The sequence below is a fragment of the Strigops habroptila genome, chromosome 13 (genome assembly GCF_004027225.2).
Source record: "Strigops habroptila isolate Jane chromosome 13, bStrHab1.2.pri, whole genome shotgun sequence".
Lineage (NCBI taxonomy): Eukaryota > Metazoa > Chordata > Aves > Psittaciformes > Psittacidae > Strigops > Strigops habroptila.
In genome coordinates this window covers 14821682-14841822 of record NC_044289.2, presented here as the reverse complement: position 1 = coordinate 14841822, position 20141 = coordinate 14821682, and the positions used below count along the sequence as shown (strand labels likewise).

Below are 20141 nucleotides of genomic sequence, written 5' to 3'. Positions count from 1 at the left end.
GGACAGAAATCACCCGGGCAGCGGCATGACCAGTTTCAAAGTGCCTGTGTATGACATTCATTAGCCAACGCGTCCCCCCGGCCTCGTGGGAACAGCCTCCTCCTCCAGAACCCCCCCTAGCGAGGCTTTGTTTGAGGTGATAAATCAAGGGCCCAGCACCAGGGTGGAGTTTACCTCCCCGCCAGCTCAGGCCAGGGCTGTGCTTCACAGCAGGGTGAAGCGCACGCACCACGTCCCCGAGGTCTTTGCCTGTCACAGGGCTTCAAATTGAAATGGCTTCAAACCAGCCCCAGCTTTACGTTGGGAAAAGCAGGTTCTCTGCATAAGAAGGCTCTAGAGCACAGAATGCGCAGGCTTCACCCTGTCTGGATCCTGGGAGCTTCCCAAAGGCAGCTCCAGAGCCTGAATTGGGTGATGCTAAACCATCAGCACAAGGGTACCAGGGGAGAGTGTGGCCTGATCCCCAAACCCAGTGGCTTGAGCACACCAGGAGGGTGCCAAAGGTGGGATATGCTTCAACCAGGCACAGCAGCAACCTCAGGGAGATGAGGTGAAATGAGGGTCCCTGCCAGCTTCATCCGAGGCCCAACAGAACCCGGCTTTGGTGGGTTTCTGCCCTAAAACCTCCCCCTTCCTCCTGCGGACTGAGACCAGCCAGCCCGGAGATGAACAGAGCCGGGTCCTTACGTTGTTGGGACAGTTGATGCGGCCCTTTTCCTTCACTTCATTCTTCCAGTTCTCCAGCAGCCTTGGGTTGAGCTTTGGAAGCCCCGGTCGGGTGTAATTGAGCTGCAAACAATAGAAGACAGTGAGCAGAGCTGCACACACCAGTGCGTGCCTTGGTGGAGTCCCTGCTCTTCACATGGGTCTTGCCTCCCCCCAGGAGAAGCGAATCTGAGCTGAAAATGAGTTGGAGGCTTCCCCCAGAGATGTCATCTCCCCCTTGGCAGTGCAGAGCAGGAGCCCCTGGTGCTGCAGCCACCTCCATGTGATGGCAAACAGGAGAGGGGACAATCCTGCTCCCGCTCCTGGGTCCGTGCCCCATTGCAGGGCCAGACCTGGTGGTTTTGGTGCATCGTGTCAGCATGACCCTTCTGCCACGTTTTGTAACAGGGAGAACAAACAGCCCTGCACGCTGGGCAGAGGGGATGGACACCAAGAGCCTCCGTGGCTGCTTTCCACCCATGAATGGGCACAACTGCGAAACAATGCAAGGCTCTTGTGTCTCTGCCTCTCCTTCTGGCAGGGCTGCTCTTTCCAAGTGCTTTTAATTACTGCTTTATTAGCGACTCGGAGGTTCAGCACAGCGCCTCGGCCTTCCCAGCCCCACTTCTGCATGTTCAGCATGAGCAAAGGTGGCTCTGGCATCTCTGTGCCTCCCGAACACTGTGCTCAGTCCTACCTATGGGGCTGGTCTCTGCCTGTCACCGTGTCACCATCAACAGGGGACACCGAGCTGCTCTGCCTGCAGCCTGAGCTGCCTGCCTGCTGCACAACCAGGTCTCCCAGCTCTAGAGAGCTCTAGGATGGATGGTTTTTGGGTCTCGAGCCCAAAACTTGCCCCAAACCAGAGCAGGGCTGGGAGAGCTTGCCCATGGCATTGCACAGTGATGGACTTCAGAGCATGGGCACCTCTGAGCTCAATACATCCACGCTGGCCAAGAAGGATGCACAAACAGCACTCAGAGGTGCAAACCTCTGTTTCTGAAACATACCCCCAGGCTCTGATGCAGCAGGGAGGCAGCCGGAGTTCTTTTCCACCTGAGACTTTCTGGAATGTGCTGATAAAGCTGCACATTTACCCTTGTGCAGCTCCCCAGCCAGGCTGCTCCCAAACCTCCCTGCGAAGAGGAGCTCTCACCGCGGGCTCAGGCACCAACCACTCACCTCCACTTCAACCTCAGTGATGCACAAGCCTCCACCTCGGCACGTGGCGGGACATGGCCACGGAGGAGGGAGCCTGAGGAGAGCCAGGCTCGGTGTGAGGGGCAAAGGGCCTTGTGCCATGGTGCCACAAGCACTGGTGAGGGCGGATGGGGAAAGATCCCCCAAGCCCCAACATGCTGCTCTTGTGTCGTGCTCCGCAGCGGGGGGAGATGCCAGCACAGCTCTTTGAAGCTCTGGGATGGTGCATGCACCAACCGCTTGGTCCCCGGCCCGGGGAAGGCAATGCCACCTCCAAGGGAGAGCACAGGAGTCCCTTTTTGTCATTGATACCGAGAGCCAAACGGCCTCCTCAATTAAAAGCCAATCAACCCCCCGAATGAGCAAACACGAACCGCACACAGCCCCAGCAACAACCTCTCCCTCTGCACGTCCCCGGGGAGGAGGCAAGGGGGGATGTTCAGAGATGTGGACTCTGCTGCTCCAGCTTCTCACTCCGGAGAAGAAAAATCCCTCCCTGCTCTCCTCCAACAGGCCTGTACAATAACATGCAAATCCCATGTCTTCCCGGGGCGCTGCGGTTCTGGGAATGTCACAAGTCATCTTTATGTCTCTATTAAGAAGGAGCCCCAGGCATGGAATATTTAAATCCCTTCCCCCCCACCCCCCCATTTATTTTTCCTCAAACAGCCTGTAAGTGAAAATCTTCATGGCCAAATCATTAAACGACTACAACCGGTTTTGGCTGCGGCCCATCTCTTGTGAACAGTCGAAGGATGCTGGGCTGGGAAGGGCTTGTTTTCTTTGACTGATGGGTTTATTTAATTAACTTTCATATTTCAACCCTCTCCTCTCTCCCTAGACAGCTCTCCCCTTCCCCTAAATACCGAGCAGTAAATGAGAACCATGCAGCTGCCTCGGCCCCGGCCAACACGCGCCCCTGGAAGCCTTTCCGAGGTCCCCAGCGCGAGGCTCTCGCATCACCCCATGGAAACTGCGGTGATGCTGTCCTGGAGGGGAAGCCAGAGCTCACCCGGGGGTGCTGGCTGCCAGCCGGGTCCCCTGCGGGGTCCGGGCCGCCGGGTCACCCCACGAGCAGGAGGAGGAGGGATGGACTGGTCCCCACCGAGCTGGGGTCCGGTTTAGCCCACCAGTGACATGAGTCCGCAGGGCTCAGCCTGGCTCCTGCCCAGATCACAGGGCCATTGTTTTGGGGGACAAACCCGAGCCAGGCTCTTCTGCTCTGGAATGCAGCCTGCTGCCAGGAGGGGGTTTCTTAGCAGCTCAAGCATGGATGTGAGTTCTCCCCTTCGGTTTTACGACAGCCCTTTGCTCCGGACCCCCATTACCCCACAACACAGCACCCAGCTCCACAGCGATGTGCAGCCTCCAAGGCTGCTGCAGCAACACCCAGACCCAAGCTGTGGGGAGATGAATGGGGTGCCCTTGCACCCACAGAAGAGCTCTGCATCCTTCCCTCTGCAACACAGCAGCTGCCTGGGCTGCAGGAGCCATCACCATCTCCAGCACAAAGCTCACAGCACCTCGAAACAAGCAACCCCACCTTGAGCTCTGCAAGGGAAAGCACCACACAACCAAGCTGTGGGATTTCCATGGTGTTTTCTCCCCTCTTGCCTCTTCAATGCCTCTTCCCCCTGCTCAAGGAGACTGTTTCTCTCCAAAATGGGTAAGGGCATCATCCCCCAGATGCCACCAGTGCCTGCCTGCACCACCAAGCCAGGAACCTGCCGGCCTCTTGCTCCTTCTGCAGCAGCCCCGAGATGCTCATGGGCAGGCCGTGGCCCCAGCGAAGGCCAGAGGAGGGTCAGAGGATCAGCAGCATATTCACGGAGCTTCTGGAAAGGGGATTTTTCCCAGAAAAGCAGCAGGGGTGTGCCCTTCCCCATCTGACATCCCCAGCAAGCGGCCGTTGTGAAACACCCCATCTGTTTCAGCTTATCCAGAGGCAAATAAAGATGCGAGCGAGAAAATAAGGCTCCAGTGTATATTTAGAAATGCTGGATTTGGTTAGTGCAGAATGGAGCAGCGCAGGGCCTGGGATGGAGCAGCAATCGTTTATTCTAATGCCATCGCTTTGGTGTGAAGGAATCCATCCTCCAGGGGAAAGGCAAACGCATCCCACCACGGGCCACCAACGGGATCCGAACCCAGCGGCCCTCTCCCTGGCCAGCACTGGCTGCAACGTGGCCACGAGGGCACAGCACGGTGCAGTGGGGGCTGCAGTGGGGCTGGGAACCCCTCTATCCCATCGGCTTGCTGAGGAGCTGTTTGCCTCTCCCTAGGGAAAAGCTTTGTTGCTTGGCAAAGGGATGGAGAGGAGGGGTGGATTTCTTCATCGGCTCCCTTGAAATCCATGTTGACTGCTGGGATTGCGGTGGGTAACTGGAGAGCTTGGGGATGGAGCATGTCCTGTGCTGCAGCGAGTCTGGGTGCATCCAGCCATCACTGGTCACAGACCACAGCTGGGAAGCATCCATCCCTCCGGGTCTCTGGAGCAATCCAGGTCTTGCTGAGATGGTGCAAGAGCAGTTGAAATCTGCCCCTGATCCCTGACATCTCACCTCCCCCCAGGTCCCAAGCCAGGAAGGGGTCTGCAGACCCTGATCTGAAGCAACTTGTAACTCCAAACTGGTCCTGAGCAGTGCAAGACACGGCTCAGCAGAGCAGCACAAAGCCTGCTGAAGACAGCGAGCTCCCACAGCCTTCCCAGGCAAATCCTGCCTCCCACCTCCTTCAGCATCACTCGTCGGGAAAGAATGTCATAGACCGAACAGATTCTGTTAGAGTGTTGTCAAGGGAACGTGACAGTCACTGCAAGACGTACCTGCAGGCTCACCCACTGCTCCACACGTGCAGCTCCCACTGCACTGACCTCCTCCGAAATCCAGCCACCCAAGAGCCTTGTTTTGCCACCTGGGAGCTGGTCCAGCTCCCCCCTTGCCTACCTTCAATGCCAACCTGCTTCCTCCAACCTCACAGCAACTCTCTTTGGGTTTTAGTGCTGAGATGGGGCTCAACTAAACTTAAAAACCACAAGCAATGTCTCCTAAAAACCACCACCAGAAAGAGCATTTCACAGAGCATTATGTCAGCAGCTCATTTATGATGCCTTTGCATGTCAGCTTGCACATGGGCCCCTTGTCCAGGCCTGGGACTTCTGGTACTCCCTCTATTCAAACAGCAAACACCCAAAGTCAAGACTAAGGGGAGCAATTCAAGGAGGAAAGAGGAATGCAAGTGCTGAGGCTGGAAGGGGGGGAAGAGGTCAACCACACCTCCCCTCTCACTGTATGTGAAATGAAACAGCTACTTTGGGCTTGAGTTTTGAACGTTATGAATGCCCTGCAGCTGAAGTCATCTGGAAAGCAGCAACGACACCCCAAGCACTGAGGAAATAAAGGGTTTGCATCAGTTCTGGCCCTAAAGCCTCAGCTCTGCTCCAGGGTGGATGGCAGCATCGTGCCTGGATGCCCTTCTGCAGCGGGATGCAGAGGGTAAGGGTAAAGGAGAGTAAAGGAGGGTAAAGGAGATGCTGGTTTGTTTCTGTGCTGGTTTTCACCTGCCCACTGTGTGCAGGCTGGGAGCTGAGCCAGGCTGAGCTCCTCCAGCTCTGTGCAGGATGATGGGGTGGCCCTTCTGCTGGGAACACACACGGGTCAGGACAGAGGGGGACAGGCTGCACGTCAGGAAGGCGTTTTGGTGGAAGCTCTGCTGTTGTGCCACACGGTTTCCCTGCGGATCGCTGCTCCAGGCTGGCTCTGGGACTTGGGCTCTGTTCCTTGCTTCCATCCTTTGGGCTGGGGCTGTCCTGCACTCGGTGTGCTCATGCCAGAGGCACTGCCATGCTCTCCTGCTGCAGCAAAGCTTTAATGTGCTGCCCTCTGCTCCTCACTCCCATCTTTGCAATGCACCCGATATCCAGGGTGAATTTCAGAGCACTGGACAAGAGATGCCCAACTGTTCAGAGCAAGGAAAAGACCTGGCACCTAACTGCAGGAAAAAGGCTGCAGCTTGTGCAGAGGTGGCTCTGGGTTGAATCCTGGTGCTCACCAAAAAGTATCGACCACAGGATTCAAAACCTCCAACTCCTCTTTTTTCCCTCTTACACCAAACAGGTTTATGACTTGCTGCTGCTTCATTCCCTTTACAATCCAGAAGGAGCGGTCCTGGAGGGAATTTCAGCTCAGTTCCCAGGAATCACCTCCTCCCACAGCCAGGAGGGCTGTTTGGTTTAACCATGTTACTCTGATGCCTCCATGAAGCTCAATTCTACCAGAGCACTGACTTTGCCACAGATCCCACAGCACCAGACAATGTGTGCAGTGCTGCTGGGGACCGCGGGGTCAGCCCTGCCTCCACGCTCCAGCTTCCTCTGCTTGCCCTTTACATTGGGAATCACCTCCCAGAAATTAAGGAAGAGGCGTGGAAGGGAAGAAATTCCGCCTGGGGCATCTTTGCTCTCTGACAGTGCAAGGGAGACCGTTTCACAGCCCACCTCTGCTCTCTTCATGTGCTCCTCTTGGCTGCCAGCCCCTGATTCACTGCTGAGCACGGCTCAGAGCTGACCTCCCTCCACAACACCCACTGGTCTCTCCACTGCCCACAAAGCACCACCTTTTGCTCCATTTAGATTTGAGTCCTGGCAGTGCAAAAGGCAAAGCTGCCTGCTGCCAGGCTTTTATAGAGCCTCCAGACTGCTGAGGCTGGGTGGGCTCTTTAGCAATAGTTTTGCCATCACAACTAATTGATTTAAGGCACAGAAACGAGACACGTGAGCCCTCAGCCAGCTGGAGCCACGCTGCCTCCCCGGATCTCCACACACAGCTAGTGCAAGAGAAGAGGAGAAAGGAAGGCTCCTCACCCGCTTTGTTTCAGGCACCAGGTCATCCTTCATCCTCCGCTTGGTCCAGTCCTTGGCGAGCTCATCCTCTGCTATCTCCTGAAGGTGGAAAACAGCCACTTGGGCCGACGTCCGACGGATGCGGCCGCTCGGGGTCCTTTCGAAATCTTCGATGGGACCAGGCTCCGGCTTCACCTCTGGCTCCTCCGGAGGCTGCAAAGAGACAGAGTCAGGATGGGGATGACGAGGGGAGAAGAGGAGTCCTCTGCGATGGGATACTGGGGTTTGGGCTCTGCATTGGCAGATCTGCTTCATGCAGGGGGGGCTGAAGAGGCACCAGCATTAGAGTGACTGTGTCCTTTCGTGCTCCCACGTGTATAAACGTCTCCATTTATTAGAGTCAGGGAGTTATCAGCGTCGGATGCACTGTCAGTAAGGATCAAGAGAACAGAAAAGGATATTCCCCAGGGATCGATCCTGCCACCCCGGTGCTGGCAAGCAGCCGGCGCTTGCTTGCTGCTGCAGGAGTGGCCTGAGCTTTGCTTTTCTTCCCTGCACAGCATGGATGCAGGGTGGGCTGGAGCACAGCCCTGTGGGCACCAGGGAAAGGGAACACTGCTGAGCGCTCTGCTCCCATAAACAGCATCCTGCTTTTTAGGAGGGGGCTGTAGCTCATTCCACACACACCCCCCCCGACACCGCATGGTACAACACACACGTGCACAGTGATGTGAAAGAGAAAACAACATCGGTCCAACATCTGCACCTGCCTTGCCCGGCCCGGCCCTGCCCGGCTCTGTCCTGCCCAGAGGCTCTGCAGCTCTGCAGTCCCCCCCGGGGGGGGATGGCCCCGCTCCTCGGGCTGTGGAGGTGTCCGGGGGGCTCACCGAGGCCGTGTGTTCTGACCGCACGTGGTAGTCGTGGCCAGCCTTGGATTTGTACTTCTTGCTGCAGTGTGGGCAGCTGAACACGGGCTTGTCGGCCTCGGCGAGCTGCTTCCCACACCGCTTCTGGTGGTACTGGTAGCCCATCAGGCTGGAGAAGTTGGCCACGCAGCCCTGCAGGGATGGGGACAAGGGGAGGGTTAAGGAGGGCTGGGGATTGTGCCTAAGATAAAGCAGTCCGGGTGCTGTTGCTCCAGGGAGGAATACATCCCAAGGAGCCCCCTCCACAGAGCAGCTCCACCAACCCATCCCCGTGGAGTGATGGCATCACCAGCCAACCCCTCACTCCCAAAGAGCCACGACAGTGCAGGATGGAGGGAGCAGCCCCTGCCCCTGGCTCTACCTGCCCCAACACACCATCAGAGCTCTCCAGACAGACACACAGGCACTGGGAGGCACTGCCTGCACAGAGTCAAGCACCCACAGGGACAAACCTCTGCCACACGCCCCGTTACCTGTTGGTGACTTGTCTGCAACCAGCTCACCACCGTTTTCAGTGTGGTTTGGTTTAGTTTTACGCTGTGCTGTGCCTCTTCCTGAGCTCAGGAAGCAGAACCTGCCCTTCGGTGCTGCTCAACCCACCCTCCTGCCAGGAAGGCCCACGGAGCCAGCGGGATGGGGATCGGGATGGCTGAGCTAAGGTGGAGAAGCCAAGTGTGTGCCAAGGGATGCCTGGAGAGTGCACATCCCTCCTACCCTTTCACAGAACGAGAAACAGGAATTGTTCTCGTACCTCATTGGGGCATTTCAGTTTTCCCATCTGCTTTAGCACTTTCCTCAGCCTTTCCCGCTCTTCCTGTTCACCAAGTCCAGCGGTTTCCACAGGAACAGGCTGGAAACAAGGAAGTAACAGAAGCGACAGAGTCAACCATTTACTCATGTCCTCTGTGCCAGGAGTGGGTGGTAAACGTCTGCCTGAGAAGAGCTGGATCTCCCCCTGCTTCACCACACACCAACACCTTCTCCGTTATGTGCCAGATCTGCTCATGCCTTTCCTGCATTGGCACCCAAAAGCCAGCTGAGAAACCCAGGAGCAGTTCCTGCACAGAGGATCCACCAGCCAGACTGAAGAGCAGGAGATTAATGCACAGGTAAAAGACAAGTCACAACTGGTAAGCACGGGACACATAGAGATGAGGTTATGCCTTGCCCCGGTATCTTGGAAGTGTAAATAACCAGATTTTTAAGAACAGCATCTAAATTGGTACCTGCCAGATTTTCTTCATGATAAATTTGGGGCTATTTCTTAGAGCTAAAGACTGGATTTAGAGATTTGTGCAAGGCAGAACCCATCAGTCCCAGGTCTGAGGCACAGTTTTGGAGGCAGAGCTTTGCCACCCAAAATCCACCTCCCTGTACTCACTGGATCTTCCCCATCCTGGGAGTTGAAATCCTGGTTTACTTTTTGCTCTACTCCCAGGATCAACACGAGTCGAACTAGCTGCCAGGGTAGGAATGGCTTTGCTTGGCCACTGTCTGGACTGAGCAGCATGTGAAATGCTGCAAAGATGGTGCTGTGAATCCTTCCTTTGCAGAGACAAAGGAAAGAGACTGCTGAGAGCTTCATCTTCTGCATCGAGAAACAAGGCACGGGAGGAGAGCAGCCCAGCTCTTACCTTGCTGACGTGTTCAGCCATGGTGTGGTAATTCAGCCCAGCTTTGGACTTGAACTGCTTTTTGCAGTGCTGACACTTCAAGGCATCCTGCAGCTGAAGGAATTACAGACAAGTCACCACGGGGGTCACTGTTCACTCTTCCAAAGGACTGTTGCTGCTTGTCTGTAAGCCCCATGGGCAGCAGCACCCAGCAGGCAACACAGCGGCCGTGTCCCCCATCCCAGTCACGGCCTGCAGCTCAGGAGTTTTCTCTCTGTTGTCCTGGATACTCTTATCAAACCCACATGCCCCAATTTTTGGAAGACATTCCATTTTGGATGTAGATTTAAAGCCCCGCTGGCTGCAAACATCTGGAGCTGGTATCTGAGTTTTCCTGTTAAAGGGTTAGCACAGAGAAGCAGCTTTGATCTACCAATATGTTAGTGGACTGTGCTCTGCAGCGCTATTAACTACAACAGATGCTGGTGTACAAAATGCTTTCTGGGTGCCTGGGCTGCTTGAAATTAAGATGCTGCTGGACACGATCACAGCAGAGTATTTCCCACCTCCTGTTGCTCTGCTTTTGACCTGACTTGGCCTCCCGAGTGACTGGGGAGATGCATTAAATGCACACACCGACGTAGAAGGGGAACTTGCAAAGTGAATAAGCAGAACATGACTTGTGCTGGGGCAGGTACCAGGCTGTATTGACTCAAGAGGTGAATGTTCTGGACACTAAGAGACAGGATGTCTCGACAGGGAGCTGGTGCCTGGGTGGCTGCAGCCGCTCCTGCTCCTCCTGCCTGGCTGATGCTTCACCTTCACCACTTCCCCTTCAATCGAACCTGGACTAGCAGCTGGGAAGGGAATGAAGATGGAGCTGCAAATCCCTCCTCATCCTGGAGCTCTGGGAAGATGAAGAATAAACTCATAGAGCCAGGGAACGACCCACTTGTACCTGTGGTCCTAAGCACAGACCCAAGTGCTTGATCCTAACAAGGTGGATGCTAAAAGCTCCTTGACTCATCAGATACCAATGCCACCCAATTTGGGGTTTACTCCTCTTGTCCACACTGACCAATATGCCATGTCCATATTCCAACAAGCCAGGACACTGGGAGGATATACCTGCTCTCACCTCCTTCAGGCCCCAGCATGTTGCCACTGTCCCCATCCCTTATTTCCTTTCCAAAGCCAAAGGAAACAGAGCAGACTGCTCGGTGACAAGCAAGGAATGGAGAAACCAATTTCCGTTGGTTTATAAGAGTTTTGGGAGCCTGCACATTCTCTTCCCATTGTCCAGCTAAGAAATACTTCAGTCATGAAAGCAGAGAGCAAGCTGAGAGGGTGCCTCTGCTCCAGGGTCACTTCTGGTGGGGATACCACATGCCTGTAGCAGTGAGACCTCCCGAAGGATGTGCCATAGGTTCATCTTGGAGGTGAAATGCTGAGAGCTGGACCTGTGGTCACACACCCAGAGCTTGGGGACTGTCCTCCATGGACCATAGGCTGCTCTGGCAGGGATTCTGCAAAGCATCCCAGCCCCAGCAAGGACTGTCCCTCCCAGGGAAGGGTGACAAAACACCCGCTTCAAGGGTGACAAAACATTCACTTCAAGGGATGAAGCCCCAGGCCTGCACAGAGCCTGCCTGGCTGGGGAGATGCCCCAAAGCACAGGAGATAGGAGCAGTGATGGCCAAGATCCCCACTCCACCGAAGCCACGAGGACACCAGAGCAGGCAGGATTCTGCCCAGCATTGATGCAGTGCAGGGTTTGAAAGGGAGAGCAGCCTCCCACTGCTGTATAAATAGAGAGGCAAAGGCTGAGGAGGCATTTAGAGAAAATGGATGTGGAATCAAAGCCGAGCCACATATTTTCAAAGCAGGAGGCATCGATCCCGCGTTGGCTTTCTGTGGTGATGGCTCTGCACCGCGCCAGGTGACGGATGAGGACGTAATCCTCGGCTCTGATGGATGGTGGTGTGGCACAGGGACAGTTTCTCACTGCGCCATTACTGAACGCCTGCTCCTGACAGCCTGCCTGAGCACATCCAAGCACGATGCCTCCCCGAGACGTGCTCTCATTCAACCGCAATTTATCTGGCCTGATGCAAGGCACGGGACAGTGAAATCCCACAGCCAGGACTCAGGAGGAGGCCACATTAGAGACAGCTCCAACAATCCCTCCAGCCTTAAAACTATTCATTTAGCTACTAGAAATATTAAACTCTGCTGGAGACACTGGGGCCAGGGCCTCAGACCACAAAGGGATTCAGCATCTCTGAGAATCATAGAATCAGCTGGGTTGGGAAAGACCTTTAAGATCATCACGTCCAACCTTTACCCCAGTAAAACCACTAAATCATGTCACTAAGGGCCTCCATCTACATGTTTTTTGAACACTTCCAGGGAATGAGGTGTCCAAATCCCCCTAAATCAATGCGAGGCAGGCAGCTCTCTGAAAATGACCTGTTTTATCAAGCCCAGCCCAGAGCACCAGTACACATTTACGAGTGGCACACATATGCACCCATTCCCCTCCAAAATCCCTAAGTGGGTGATTGGATAAAGCAAATCCTTACTTTCTGGCAGACATCCATGTGCTTTTTGAGCCCCACGATAGTTTTCCTGGTTATAACACTGCAGGTTGGACAGGCGACTTCTCCCTTCTCACTGATCTCCCGTTGCCACTGGTCCTCAGGGTTTGCTGGTGAGGGAGAGGAGAGAGATGTTACATCCAGCCACAGAGCCCTCAACCTGCCTGGGCTGAGGATAACCCTGTTTAAGCCTTGTTTACCTCTTGAAAGCACCAAAGTGGGGAAAGTTCCTGATGTTACAGAAGAAACACTCTCCCAGGCATAGATCAAGCCCAAAACCAGACACAAACCAGGCAGCTCTGCCTGCCCCACAGCTCCTGCAGCCGCCTGAGCAAACGGAGGCAACTGGGCCACTTCACACGGAGTTATCTGACCTGCTGGCATCTGATGGGGACAAGGAGGTTCACCACCTTTCCAGCCCAACTATATCCTGCACGCTGGGAGTTAAAACATGATGATAGCCTTGGCTACCTGATCTTGCCCTGTGTGGAATAACTGCCCCTCGCCACATGAAACAACGAGCAGGAGTGAAACTAAGGTGAGCATCTTGGCTCCATCTGGATGTGTTCCTGGGAAGCTTCCCTGGCAATCCTCTTCCCAGCAGACACACAGGCAGCAAGAGGAGTGCTAGCATCTGTTTATATAAATGTCTGTGCCTGGCTTAAAACCCACCCAAAACAAGAGATACGTGGGGCCAAAACCTGCTCCCACGTCCAGAGCTGATGCTGATTCTCAGCACAGCGGTGTTGGGCTTCCAGCAAGGGAAGCCCGGCCCGAATCAAACCCACCAAGTCTGTTTATTTGGATGCTTTTGCACAGCTCTGAGATCTCCGAGTGGTTTGTTTGAATCTGAAAGCAGTGCAAGGCACTGCAGCTGTGTTTATCTCGCACATCCTGCGTTCCTCCTGCTGTCACAGCTCCCCAGGCAAGTCAGCAACCTGCGCTAGGATGTAGGATGCGCCTCGGAGAAGACATAAGCATGCTTGGAGCTATGCACTGCCAGCATTCGTGGAGATGATGGCAGGAAAATGCCATTATCCCACACGCTGACCCAAAGTGTGGCCACAGGGAAGCCAGGTGGAAATAGCCTGATTTTGCACTGCTTCTGCTTGCAAACCTGTTGTAAAACTCCCCCAGCAAAGAGCCCGCTGGGCCAGAAGGGATGTGGGACCACTGCCTGTGGGTGAAGGTGGGGACCATGGGGTGAAGGTGGGGACCATGCAGGCTTGGAGCAGAGCACAGGATAAGCAGCTAAGAGCTAACAGAGCTGCTCCCTTGCTTTGCCTCCACCAGCCTCACCTGCTGGTAGATGCACAGCCGTCTCCTTCTTCACACCAGCTCCTAGAGGTTTCTTTTTCAGCTCCTCCATGTTGGTGTTCCCCTCCAACTTCTTGGCTCGATGAGCTTTTGCCTTGTCCTCTGCTTTGACAAGCCCTGTAGAGAAAAAGGACTTTTATTCAGTACTCGCTTTAATACCCTCAGACCAAGTCACATTCAGCAGGTAAAAAATGTCTTTTGCTAATGCAGAGACACCAAACTGGCTGTAGCTCTGCCAAGGAGGTGTGTGTAGGATCGGGTCCATAGTTATGACAAGCAATATCATAACAGCTTGTGGTGTTTTAGAAACAGAATCATTTCCCCCAACCCAGACAGTTTATGAACTGGGGAAACACCACGGCAAAGTGGGGTAGGGTGCTGCTGGAAAGGCAGACTGTGAGAAAGGCAGGAGGAGGCAGAAGGGCCCTTTGAAACTGAAATGGGGAATTGAAACAGCAAACTCAGGATATAAAAGCAATGTTCCCGCTGATGCTCCTGCACTGCTCTAACTGGTTATGCCAAGGAATTGGGGTCCCTCTTAGAAAACTGGGTAAACTCTGGGATCCCAGACACCGGATCCTGCAGGACCTTTTGCCCCCGGATCTATATGCACTGTCATGATGCGCACAGGTCTCTCCCCATCCCAACGGGTGCTGGGAAGGCTCAGGAAGGACCAGAAGAGGAGGGAGGGATGACCAGGCAACAGGCACACGGGGAAGAGGAAACATGGCCCAGCTCCCTGGGTTGCTGGTGACCGGCACTGAAGGCAGGGCTCTCTGTGCCCACAGGGTGCCAGGCTCCCAGCCAGCTTCCCCAAAACACATCCACTCTCCCACCTTGTCTGTGCCTCATCCCTGCCTTGCTGCATGGGCAAAGTATGTCCTTCCCATTCAGCCTGCCACAGGCATCGCTGCCAACCACCAAAGCACCATCCCTGCACCAAGCAGGGTGAAGTGAGCAGGAGGAGGGTCAGCACATGGCGAGAACGCGCCAGCAGGAGCAGTGCTGCCCGATCCTGCTCTGTCCATAGACTCCTTTGGCATATCCAAATGGAAAATGTGAGTGACAGGGTGAGATCCACACCTGCCCCACGAGGGTCCACATCCCTCTGTAAGCGTGGGTTGTGACTCCTGCAAACCCCAGGTCTGAATGCAGACAGCACCCACGACAGGCTGGTGGCACCCTTGTCTTTGGGGAGTGAACTGCCCTGTTGAGCCCAGTGGAAGGAGGCAAACGCCTGCCTGATCTTCACTCTCCATCTGAGGCAGCCACTGGGGGACCAGCTTATTCCTGAGGAACCCACAGCAGATGTTTCAGTCTGTGGCAGTGCCTCTATGGGGCAGTTAAGGGGAACAACCCCAGACTTGCCAGGAGCCAGGGGAAAGGCAGTCGCAGGGACCACATGCAGACTGCTCGTCAATACGTGTTTAAGTCCTTCAAAGCCATTAGTGCCTCTCCCCCGAGTGCCTCTTGTGCTGGAAGGTGCTGCCTCCTGCCTGGAAATCCACTTGTTGTTTCCCTGATCAAGCATATTTCATAGTCAATCTGAATCCAGTTGCTCTCGTACCAGGGATGCTCCCGTTTCCTCCCTCCTTTCCATCCCAGTTGGGTATACTTCTGGAGCATGAGCACAGTCCCACTTGCTTTGTCAGGCTGAAGCAGCAACTCCAGAGCCTCCTCTCAGAAAACATCCCAGCAGCACGTCTCTTCTCCCTTGAATTCATCTTCTTCTTGACTGTGGGCGACCAGCACCGGAGCATCATCTGAGGGATGGATGCGTCACGCAGCTTTCCCAGGCACAGAAATCCTCCTCGATGCCATTGGAAATGCTGTGACATCCCAGGCTGGTGGGATGATGATGATGAGGTGGTGTTTCTCGTGCCTTGCTTGTGTCAGCAGCTCGTTATTCTTCTGATACAGCTGGACATACCCGGATCCTTTCCTCTCTTCCCTCATTTCCCAGCGACAGGCTCCCAAGCAGAGCAGCCAGGGCTGTTATCAGTGCCAGCTCTGCTGCTGCCTCCAATTCCCTTTACAAAACTCCTATGGTAAAAGGCACCAGCTCCTCCAGCATGATGTCCCCATGCTCCTGGTGTCTGTCACATATCTCCACCTGCTCTTGCCCCAGGATGAAGCTACAACCCTATAGCTGACCAGAGTCATCCCTCTATTACCTTTCAGTCCAAATGTGCCCGAGATGGACGGCTGCTCCCCCGTAAACTTCTTAGGAGTTTTCTGTTTCCTTCCTGACTCAAAAGAGAGAAACAGAGAGAGAGATTTGGTCAAATAACTGTACTGCCAGGGGGGGTTCAGCAGTTCCAGGGCATGGGGTGGGCACACACTCCATGTCAGGAGCAGGTCACCTTGAGGAGGCCTTTACCACTGTGAAACATGGGGCTGTTGCATGACGCCACCCACCAACCAGTATCAGGATGCTGCTTCCCACCCCAAAACCCCAGGAGAAATAGCGCATCCAGGGTTAATTCAAAGAGTGGAAGTGGTGGCTCTGTCTAGTGCCAAAAGCCATGTGGCTTCCACAGCCTCAGCAGCTCATCTCCCCTCTGGCAGGTTAAAGCCATTCCCCTTGTCCTGTCCCTACAGGCCCTTGTCCAAAGCCCCTCTCCAGGTTTCCTGGAGCCCCTTTAGGCACTGGAGCTGCTCTAAGGTCTCCCCTTCAGGAGCCTTCTCTTCTCCAGGCTGCCCCAGCCCAGCTCTCTCAGCCTGGCTCCAGAGCAGAGCTGCTCCAGCCCTCGCAGCAGCTCCGGGGCCTCCTCTGGCCTCACTCCAACAGCTCCACATCCCTCTCATGTTGGTGGCCCCAGAGCCCCCCACACCTCTCCCACAGCCAGCACCAGGCTTTAACTCCCAGTGGAGCCACAAGAAACTGTGTTGGGGGGCAAGTTATCAGGATGCTGAAACTTGGGAACATTCTCGGAGCAGAGCCCCTTCTCCCAGGACACCCCTCTCTAGGCTCTGGAAGCAGCGTAGCCCCGGGCTCTAATCTTACTGTGCTTCATCCTCTCGGGGTCTTCCTCCTGCAGCGAGGCCTGGCTGCCCCCCTGCTGCATGGTGTCCTTGCCACTGGAGGACTTGGCTGTGGGGGTGGCGGCTGCCATGGCCTCGGCTCCGGCGATGTGGAATTCCTTGCTCTCCCGGCTCTCCGCCAGGCACTCGCCATTCTCCGCGTGGTCCTGGGCCACGGCTTTGTCCGTCTTTGCCTGTTTGGGATGGATGGTGGGGCAAGCTGAACTCTCAGCAGCTCTAGGGCAAAGCACAGAGGGCTTGTTTAAAGAGGGCTTGTTACACAAATGTCCTGACACCTCTCCCCCCTCACCAGCCCGGATCGTGGGAATAGAGGTGGGCACATTCCCCTTCTCCCAGCCATCCCTATGCAACTATCATGCAGCCCAGCCACAGCCTGGTACCTTTTCTTGCCACTGCTCTTCCCAATGGCCTTGGGCACTTTGTTTTCTGCTTTGCTGGTTGGCACTGGCCGGTCCAAGTGGTTCCAGAGCCGATGCTTTTCCAGCTGGGTTTTGGAGGTGAAGGCAGCTTCGCAGTACGAGCACGAGTATGTCAGCTTCTCTGAGATTGCACCCTGTGTGGAGCAGGGAGAGACAGAGGAGCAGGGATGTTAGACCATGAAAGGGACAGGCTTTTTCTGATGCAGGCATGCACACAAATCATATTTAACACCCTTCTGCCCCTCCAAATGGTTACCAACAGCCCACGATCCCCCCACGCCAGACCTCACACTGAGCTGGAGGGACCCCAATCCCTCTTGTACACACCTCATGAACCACCCCTGGCCCATCCATGCCCTCCCCATTTGAATGTCATGTTTCTCCTGGGGGTTTAAGGCCCAAGAGGGGCTTTGCCCTGTAGATGGTAAGGTAAGAGCAGGCCACTGGAGGGCACAGCCAGCCCTCTCCAGCCTCCTTACCCCTTGGCAGCGCTGATAGTGGTACTTCAAGCCATAAATGCTGGGGAACTCCAGCCAGCAGCCTGCATTGGGACATTTCACCCTGGAGTGGGCTTTGAATTCGTCCTTCCACTGGTTCATCAGGGGGAGCTGGGAACAGGAGAGGCAAGACACATTGGTAAGCAAAGAGCATGTGTTCAGCTGCATCCCAAGGGGGCAAGGGGACTTCTAAACATTCCTGTCCAACCCTTCCAGCCACAAAGGGGACCCCAGGGCTGTGTTTCAGTGCAGTGATGCTCCCTCCAGCAAGAGGTGCTGGGATGGATGCTGCAGGCTCTACAGGTTAATGTGCCTCCCCAAGCACAGCACGTTCCCAGCCAGGCTGGGGAATAAATCAGGCCAGAAGCCACCTAAGTGATTTAATCACCCCATATTTCAGGTAGGCAGTAAATCACCCCATGCCCATGCTCTCATGACAAACTGCTCTGTGTGTTGTCCACGCTGCTGTGCGGGAATTAAACTGCACAACTCCACGGGGAATAAATCACCTCTTTGCCGGATCATCAGCCAAACCTGACGTGTCTGTGAAAGAATCCAGCTCATCTGGGCATGGCCCTGGGAAGGGCAGGCTGGAGGGGGTTAGTGTTCCCTAACCAAGGTTTTGGAGGATGCTGGATGCCTGCATGGAGAGGATGGAGAGGGCAAGATCTTGCCATGCCGAGGACAAGGCTGCTCTGAGGATTAAGCCTCTGGGAAGGGCAGGTTTAACCTTGGAATGGGGCTGGTTGGAACATGCGGTGCAGGAAGATGTGGAGGGCAAGTGAGGGAGGGCATGAGGGAGCTGAGGGTCTGGGGTCTTACAGGGATGTCTTTCAGTGCCTGGTTCTCAGCCTTGGGTCGTCCTTTCTTCCTGCCTTCGGTTTTGTCACTGGTTGCATTCCCTGCAAACAGAGGCAGTGCACATCACCCACTGCTGCCCTGGCAATCCCGCTTCCCTCACTCCACACAGCCTGCCTGGGCTCTGGGCTGAGTGTCCCTGCCCTGGCAGGGATGGAGATGCTCCTTTGGAAGGCAACGCCAGCTCCTCTGCACCTACACCCGCAGATACCTGCGCAGGAGGCAGCGGCTTCTGCTATCCGCTGATCCGTCTCCTTTCATTCACACAGAGCAGCCTCAGCACAGCTGGGCTGTGCTTTGGAATCCATCCTTCCACTTGGATCGGAAGAAATCCTTCAACAATATGCTACTTAGCAAAGGAAATCTGTGTCTGAGCAGGCTGTCGAGCACAGAAATCCCATCCCTGCTGCACAGTCAGTGTGGCTGAGCAACCCCAGCGCTTCAGGAGCACACTGGCCATGGGGATGTGATGAGCAGCAGGGATGAGGATGGCTGTGGGGGCAAAGACAGGAGGGGAAAACACATCTCCTCTCCCAAAATCCCACTCCTGGCTACCAGTGACTGGCTGTGCTACACCCTGACCCTTACAGGCACTCACAGGAGACACAACCCTGGTGCTGCTCAGTGTTAAGGCTGGCACAGTGGCTGTGTGTTCCTGCAGCAGGTCACCGCTGCTTTGGGTCAATCAGCCGGGTGGAAACGCTGTGTTCTGCACAAACAGGGACCAGGGATGGCCTCCTGAGGACTTGAGGCTTCTCTGGACCAAGACCTGCCTTGGAAAGGATGTTTCCTGCGCCAACCAGGCTGCTGCATCCAAAGGGGGCCAGCAAAGAGACTGCATCAAGCTTAATTCATCCCGATGACATGAACCCTGTCAGGTATTTCCACCTCCAGCACTTTCCCAGTGACAGCAATGAAATATCTTTACCACAAAGTGTCCTTCACTCCACCTCATCACATTCAGTCCATCTAAGCCAGAAGCAAGGGCTAAAAAAAGGGCTTTTCCACTTCTAAAGAGCTGATAAGATGTGGCACAGGGAAAACCACTCCTGAACACAGGTATACTCATACTGAGGACAGCTGGAGCTCATTCCCATCAGTAATAAGTTACAGCCCTCTGTTAGCAATTACAGCTTCAACCCCCTCAAGGGAAGAGGGACATTTGGGAACCATTTAGGGGACAGGCATTTCCCTGTGAAGCTGCTGATTTTGGGTGCCTGGTCTGACCTACATCACTGGGATCTGACCCTCACCATCACAGAACCATAGAATCACGGTGGTTTGGGTTGGAAGGGACCTTAAAGCTCATCCAGCTCCAAGCCCCTGCCACGGGCAGGGACACCTTCCACTAGAACAGGTTGCTCCAAGCCCCTGTGTCCAACCTGCAAGGTAAAGGCAGTGAGAGCCCCTCCGTGCGCACAGAGGGGATCAGCCCAGTGTAAGCAGACAGGAGGAAACAAATCTCCTTGGGCCTGGAGATTCCTGGATAGAGCAATCAGCCATCCATCAGAGTGACAGCCCTTGGCAAGTGGCTCCCCCGGGGCTCATACACTCACAAACCTCCATCCCGGGGGCCACGACACAGGAGACAGCAGATGGTCTGAACTCATTTAAGCCTTTCCCTCCTTTGATGTACCACTTAGCTACCAGCACGATAAATAGCGGCGAGACACCCATCTCGTTAAGCCAGGAAGGGAGACACCGGCTCCATCCCTCCCTCCCATTCCCAGGGACCGGCTCTCTGCAGCTCCAAGGGGCTTTTCTGGACCAGCACAGCCCTCCCCACCGGATTAAAGCAAAGATGCACTCACACACCCTCATGTCGGCAGCCACCCCCCAATCCTGCCCCCAGGTTCATCCCCTCTGCCCCATCCACCTCCATGGAAAGGAAAACCAGCTCCTTACCAAGCTTAGGCAGTTCTGCCGGCGGGTTTATCCTTGTCTCTGTCCTGCTTTCCTTGCTGGCAGTGGGTTTGTGAGAGCCTGCAGTTTTCCTTCCACCTTTACAGGTATAGGAATCCGCCATCTCTGAAAGAAGCAGGGGAGGCATTAAAATTCACTCCTTGGAGCCGGGAGCAACACATGCTGAAAGCAAGGAGAGCTGCTGGGGAGGGAGGGAAAGCC

The 20141-nt window shown here is 55.1% G+C and overlaps 1 protein-coding gene across 10 annotated transcripts in view; it reads right to left on the bottom strand.

Moving 5' to 3' along the window:
* The window catches only part of ZNF512B (zinc finger protein 512B), a 30555-nt gene that overhangs the window by 6344 nt on the left and 4070 nt on the right, over positions 1-20141 (bottom strand). For 6 of the 10 annotated variants that reach the window (XM_030502845.2, XM_030502838.1, XM_030502841.1 and 3 more), the window contains 13 exons: positions 19923-20045; positions 17982-18061; positions 17142-17270; positions 16624-16796; positions 16206-16459; positions 15373-15444; positions 13181-13315; positions 11867-11991; positions 9306-9398; positions 8423-8521; positions 7516-7803; positions 6767-6958; positions 688-789 (listed from right to left, as the gene is read on the bottom strand). In XM_030502845.2, coding sequence (XP_030358705.1) covers positions 688-789; positions 6767-6958; positions 7516-7803; positions 8423-8521; positions 9306-9398; positions 11867-11991; positions 13181-13315; positions 15373-15444; positions 16206-16459; positions 16624-16796; positions 17142-17270; positions 17982-18061; positions 19923-20043 — 1863 coding nt within the window. In that variant the 5' untranslated portion in view covers positions 20044-20045. Of the gene's footprint in view, positions 1-687; positions 790-3875; positions 4415-6766; positions 6959-7515; positions 7804-8422; positions 8522-9305; positions 9399-11866; positions 11992-13180; positions 13316-15372; positions 15445-16205; positions 16460-16623; positions 16797-17141; positions 17271-17981; positions 18062-19922; positions 20046-20141 lie in introns of those variants that run through there. The other 4 variants (XM_030502847.2, XM_030502844.1, XM_030502848.1 and 1 more) reach the window with 4 other exon arrangements.